Below are 6,000 nucleotides of genomic sequence, written 5' to 3'. Positions count from 1 at the left end.
TCCAGAGACTAGCATGCGTTTGCATCACAGGAGCCATGAGAACCTGTCCAACAGCAGCAATGGAGGTCATTCTAGATCTAACACCACTGCACATTGTCATTGGTAGATATGCCAATGCGACAATGATTAGAATGGTCACTAACGAAATTAGTACTGGGAGAATTGTCAGATCAGGGGCTTGGCATTGGGAACCACTGAATCTTTTCTTAGTTTTCTTTCTTGTAGATTTAATCTACTAACCTATGTTGCCATATTATCAAGAATTTATGTTTTTTAACTAAAAACTAAAAAAAAATCCGAATTTTTAATTTCTTTCGCGAAAAAATCCTCATAGGCGTATTTCTGGGGTTTAACTATACTAGGGTGACCAGACGTCAGGATAAAGCCGGACATGTCCGGCTTTTTCGCTTAAATGAAAACGTCAGGCCGGCTTTTTGTCGTGTCCGGCTTTTTATCAATCGAAAATTCTAAATAACTAAAAACGCACATTATCATTATTCCTGGTTCCGACTTTCTCAAGCTGGCAACGCCGCGCCGCGTCGGTCGTCGCGTATATCGATACCGACCCGACACAACCAAACCCATACCGATCGACACAACCAGAGAGCGTGCGTAAAATCGAAATCGCTTTTAATTGTTTTGTTTTGACTTTTGACTGCGGGTTTCCCCCGAGTATATAAAAACCGACGTTTCACCTGGTTTCACTTCACAGTTTCACAGTTGAGTATTCATAGTTCAGTTTAAGTTCAGCAGCAGCAAGTAAACATCATGTCTAAAAGAAAGTGTAAATTTACCGAAAAACTGGCGACAAAATACAAACTTTTTGTAAAAGGCCGAAACGAAGAAGAAGCCAAATGTGTGCCTTGTGATTCGTTTGTTTCTGTTGGCAGCAAAGGAGCAGCAGATTTGGAAAAACATATTTCTACGGAAAAACACAAGAAAAGTCTTCAAGCCTCTTCCTCTTGCATGAAACTGGATAACTTTTTCGTCCAAAAGAATAGTTCAGTTGATTTTAAACTTAAAGCTGCAGAAGGTACATTAGCATATCACACCGTTTCGCACCATCAGTCTTATAGATCGTTGGACTGCACTTCATCTCTTCTTAAAAAGGTAGGTACCCAATTTTGCAGTAAAAAATATATACAGCGTGTTTTAAAAACACTTCTTCACCTTCGAGTTAAAAGTCAGAAATAAATAAAAAAAAATAAGCTTAGACATTTTTGTGATCTGATAATAAAAATATTATGTACTTGGCTGTACTAAAATGTATTTAAATATTTATTTATTCAATTTAGTAAAAACAGCTCAGCCAAAAGTTACTAGGAAAAAAAATACCGTTATTAAAAAAGGTACCTATGCAGTTATTAATAGCAAATTTTAAGTTTTAACATATTCTTTGTGTTTTTTTAGATAATTCCGGATTCAGAAATAACTGCTAAATTTGGATGCGGAAGAACAAAAACCGAAGCAATTGTTAATCATGTACTCTCACCTCACGCACAAGAAACATTAATATCAAGTCTAAATTCTGTAAATTTCTATGGTATCGGTACAGATGCAAGTAATCATGGAGCTACTAAAATGTTTCCTGTTGTTGTCCAGTACTTTCAATGGTTCAACGGAATTCAGACACAGGTATTGGAATTATCTGCCCTTTCAAGTGAAACGGCTGAAGCCATATCAAAATATCTGATAACAACCATAAAAAAATTTAACATTACTTCCAAGTGTATTGCTTTTTCCGGTGACAATGCTAATGTAAACTTTGGAGGTCTCGCAAGACGAGGACAGAAAAATGTTTTAAGCAACATGAAGCAAGACTTAAATTCAGATATAGTTGGTATAGGTTGTCCAGCCCATATTCTTCATAATTGTATACAGCATGGAGCTGATTCACTGCAGTGTGATGTGGACTACATCATCTTCAAAATATTTAACTACTTTTCAATCTACACGGTAAGAACGGAAGCATTAAAAGAATTTTGCAACTTTGTTGAAATATCCTATCAACCACTTTTATATCATAGCAAAACAAGATGGCTATCCATGTTCCCAGCCATTGAACGGATTCTTAAACTCTATCCGGCACTTAAATCCTACTTTGAATCTCAGCAAGACTGTCCAGCTATGCTAAGAAAATTTTTTGAGAGTGAATTTTCAGAAATGTATTTGTGGTTGTTAGATTCAACTATGCACATTTTCCATGTAAACGTTGCGTTAATTGAAAAAGAAAATATTTCCATTTTGGAAGTGCAGGACATTCTTGCATCAGTCCTCACAGCACTACAAGGAAGGCTCTCCGAGCAATTTATACCATTAAAAGTAAGAAGTCAGTTAAATGTGTTAAGGGAAAAGGGATTACAAAAAGAAGTTAATGATTTTAAGGAGCAAGTATGGCAATTCTATACTAAATGTATAGACTATTTAGAAAAATGGGCCGCTCCATTGGCAGAATTTAATTCATTTCAATGGATGCTTTTAAATGATACAAACTTTAAATTTAATGATATTTTGCCCTGTATTGAATTTTTATCCAAAAAAGGGGTAGAAATTAATGACACAAAACTAATTGATGAAATCATTTTATTAAAAGACAGTTTGACAACAAAGATTCAAAATGAGGAATTTTTATCATTATCTTTAGATAAAAAGTGGTCTTACTATTTTAAGCAATTAAAACACATTGATTTATCATCAGAATTGCTTAAAATTTGTGAATTTTACTTTGCTATTCCGGCACATAATGCTGCCGTCGAGCGAATTTTTTCTTTAATCGCAGCGCAGTGGACCAAAGAAAGAAACCGTTTATCTATCGAATCAATAAAAAGCCTCATAGTGTTAAAATTTAATTTAAAAATGTCTTGTGTGGAATATTATAATTATTTGATGGACAATCCCAATATTTTAAAAGAAATTGGTTCTTCTGAAAAGTATAAGTAGTTTTTACCTAAGTAGAAATTGTTACATTTTTTTATATAAATATATTTGTTAAATGTCAGGTTTTTTTATTAAAAATCAGGCTTTTTTGTCCTGGTTGTCCTACTTTTCTGCAAATAAATCTGGTCACCCTAACTATACCCCAGTTAAAATACTTGCATTTATTTCTGGGACACCCTGTATATTAATTCCGGTCTCCAAATAATAACAAAATTCCGGAATTTGCTTAAATTTAAGAAGTTTTCACACCGACAAAACAGCTGCTGAAATAACGTGTATATGTATATAGCGCCGCGCCGGTGTTGCCCAGGCAATTTGAAATTTCAAAATGGCCCGTTTAATAAAACTTTTTGCAAGTTGTTTTCGCTTTCCAATTTTCCAGGTGCAACACGACGCCGCGCGCCCTGTCCGTGATCGCACTAAAGAAAAACAAAAAGAAAAAGGAGTATAAAAGAAAAACAGCTGAAGTTTTTCCGGAAGGAAGCTAGCAAATCGTGCCAAGTTTCACCTGTCACGTGTTGTTTGGAGGTATAAAGTGACAAGAGTCAGAGGTTATTGCAGAAGAGGAAAACATAAAGGTGAACACGTATTCCAGAGGAAACTTGTAGTAAACTTAAAGTATCATGTTTACTATTTATCTTTTTAATTTCTTGAAAATAATTCTGTGTTTTTCGCCACTGGAAAAAATTGTACAAAATAAAAAAGTTATTCTTGTTAAAAAACGACAACGTTCCTGAAGACTGGAATCTGGCGTACATCAGCTCTATTTTTAAGAAAGGAGACAGAAAAAGATGTAGCAACTACAGAGGCATTAGTTTGACAAGCTTAATGGGAAGGTTGTATGGCAGGATATTAAAAGAGAGAGTAGAAGAGAGCTTTAAAGAAATAGAAGAACAAGGTGGTTTCCGCGCTGGGCGTTCTTGTATAGACAACATATTTGTGTTACAACAAATAATTGAAAAAAGGAGAGCTCGAAATTTGGACACGCATCTGGTGTTTATAGATTTAGAGAAAGCCTATGACATGGTGCCTTTGAAGAAATTATTTGAAATCTTGGTTGAGTCAAATGTGCGTAAAACATAAAATATATCAATGCAATCTGGAATATGTACAAAAATCCAAAAAGTATGATCAAACAGGGGTGCAGTTTATCACCTACCTTATTTAAAATATATATCCAGAAGGCATTGAAAAACTGGAGAAGGAAGAGTAGAGCTATAGGAATAGAGATTGACAACCACTATCTATCGACCTTGTTCTTTGCAGACGACCAAGTTATTGTTGCAGGTTGTGAGGAGGATGCCGACTATATGTTCATGAAACTTGACGAAGAATACGATAGATGGGGACTCAATATCAACCTCACAAAAACCGAATACCTGAAAGTAGGAGAAAAACAAACTGAAGGTACATGAAATTAAAAGGTGTAGCGAATATAAATATTTAGGAAGTATTATATCTGAAGAAGGGAATTCCAAGAAAGATATACATAGCAGAGTACAACAAGATAAGAAAGTAATCGGTCTTTTAAACCCTCTCCTGTAGTCAAATAAAACATCCATCCAAACAAAGCTAAGGATTTACAAAGCAATCGTAGAGGCAATGTTAACATACGGTGCCGAATGCAGGCAATTTACAGCAAAAGAAAGAAGGATGGTCGAGTCAGTGGAGATGGACTTTCTCAGAAGAGCATGTCGAATATCAAGGATGGAGCACATTAGAAATGAGGAGATCAGGCAAAGAACAAGGTGAATATAATATACCAGCACCGACAACATCAAATTGAGACAGCTACTATGGTATGGGCACGTGAAAAGAATGGGAGAGTAAAGATGGCCAAAAAGGGCAATGGAGTATCGTCCCCAAAGCAGAAGGAAAAGAGGAAGACCTAGAACTACGTGGTTAGATGGAGTAGATCAGTACATGAGAGACAGAGCTACTAAACAGTAAGAATGGCAAAATAATATATGAAATTCAAAAAATTCGTTTTCTGACAGATGGAAATAAATTGCCTGACCGTTTGACACTTAATGTCAAATGAAGCTAGATAAAATCAGAAAAAAATATTCGTTTTCAAATTAAATCTTAAATAACTTAAAAACTATTTTATTTTAGGTATAGGAACAGGAATAGTTAAAAAGTAACGAATTAAAAAACCTTTTCACTAGTGAAATAAAAAAAGTGGGTTTCCATTTGAAAAAAATGATTTATGATAATTTTTTAATCTCTCAATTCCATGACAGCTACGGCCGATATTATATGATATTCAAACAATTTAATTTGTGAAATAGATAGCCACATGTCTTCTCTAGATGTCACAGTGTCTGTGGTAATCACTAAATTTGACTTTTAGGCTATACAATTTTTTTTGACAGGTAGTTTTTTTCGTCCAAAAATTTTAAATATTTTTTTTCTCAAAAACGGCTAATGTTAGGTATAGAGTGTTTAACATCAATATTCATAGAATTTTACAGAGAATTTAAATATGTAATAAAAAATGGGGGCACCCATTTAAAATAAGAAAGTTGCTGCCAACTTCCGGTATTTCCGGAAGTGCCGCCATATTGAAAATATTTTTAATCAATAGATTTCGTTGTAAAACAATGATGATCCAAAAATCTCCGATCTAGATATTATTGTGGTTCTCTAGAAACTTCTAATGCACGCTCAGTCTGGGACACCCTGTATAAGGAGGAAAAAACGTTTATAAGAGAAGAAAAAAGTAGGGAGTTTAAATAAATCAGAATAACGTTACATTTATCGACGTATGGAAAGGTTTGGCTACAGATTTTGAGCAGAATGTATGTAAACGAGATCTGGGAAAGAGGGTGGAGGGTTGCAGCTTGTTCCCTGTTCGGTTCAGACGGTTTCTCGAGGCTTACGTAAGGGCTAAGTCGTCACGTAAGCCCTATTTCATATTAAAGAATACTCGAATATCGAGGAAACGTGAAACACGTAGGGATTTATGACATAGGAAATGATTTCACTTAGGTTACTGGCAGAATTCAAAGAATTGTTCATGCGTATTGAATAATATGTTTTATTGTGATTTAGCTTTCTGCA

At 34.8% G+C, this 6,000-nt stretch overlaps 2 protein-coding genes across 2 annotated transcripts; both read left to right on the top strand.

The window, feature by feature from the left end:
- The first annotated feature begins 361 nt into the window (after positions 1 to 361).
- Positions 362 to 3,425, top strand: LOC115880276. Its single transcript, XM_030897459.1, has 3 exons — positions 362 to 1,110; positions 1,411 to 2,930; positions 3,320 to 3,425. Exons 1-3 carry the CDS (start codon positions 769 to 771, stop codon positions 3,423 to 3,425), a joined length of 1,968 nt encoding a protein of 655 aa, XP_030753319.1. The 5' UTR covers positions 362 to 768.
- Positions 3,426 to 3,765: 340 nt separating this feature from the next.
- LOC115880423 lies at positions 3,766 to 4,723 on the top strand. The gene is made up of 3 exons (XM_030897620.1): positions 3,766 to 4,005; positions 4,119 to 4,344; positions 4,566 to 4,723. Exons 1-3 carry the CDS (start codon positions 3,766 to 3,768, stop codon positions 4,721 to 4,723), a joined length of 624 nt encoding a protein of 207 aa, XP_030753480.1.
- Positions 4,724 to 6,000: the final 1,277 nt, after the last annotated feature.

The sequence above is a fragment of the Sitophilus oryzae genome, unplaced genomic scaffold, assembly GCF_002938485.1.
Source record: "Sitophilus oryzae breed Bouriz unplaced genomic scaffold, Soryzae_2.0 scaffold_1621_pilon_pilon, whole genome shotgun sequence".
NCBI classification, from domain to species: domain Eukaryota; kingdom Metazoa; phylum Arthropoda; class Insecta; order Coleoptera; family Curculionidae; genus Sitophilus; species Sitophilus oryzae.
The sequence above is the reverse complement of the archived record's forward strand: the minus strand, read 5'-3'. Positions and strand labels throughout refer to the sequence as shown.

Bases quoted from the DNA above. Each gene is read 5' to 3' on its own strand.
- LOC115880276 (XM_030897459.1), top strand. From the start codon at position 769: ATGTCTAAAAGAAAGTGTAAATTTACCGAAAAACTGGCGACAAAATAC. The intron at 1,111-1,410 runs GTAGGTACCCAA...GTGTTTTTTTAG, and splicing joins CTTCATCTCTTCTTAAAAAG to ATAATTCCGGATTCAGAAAT. The intron at 2,931-3,319 runs GTATAAGTAGTT...CCAATTTTCCAG, and splicing joins GAAATTGGTTCTTCTGAAAA to GTGCAACACGACGCCGCGCG.
- LOC115880423 (XM_030897620.1), top strand. From the start codon at position 3,766: ATGGGAAGGTTGTATGGCAGGATATTAAAAGAGAGAGTAGAAGAGAGC. The intron at 4,006-4,118 runs GTGCGTAAAACA...ATATATATCCAG, and splicing joins AAATCTTGGTTGAGTCAAAT to AAGGCATTGAAAAACTGGAG. The intron at 4,345-4,565 runs GTACATGAAATT...TGCCGAATGCAG, and splicing joins AGGAGAAAAACAAACTGAAG to GCAATTTACAGCAAAAGAAA.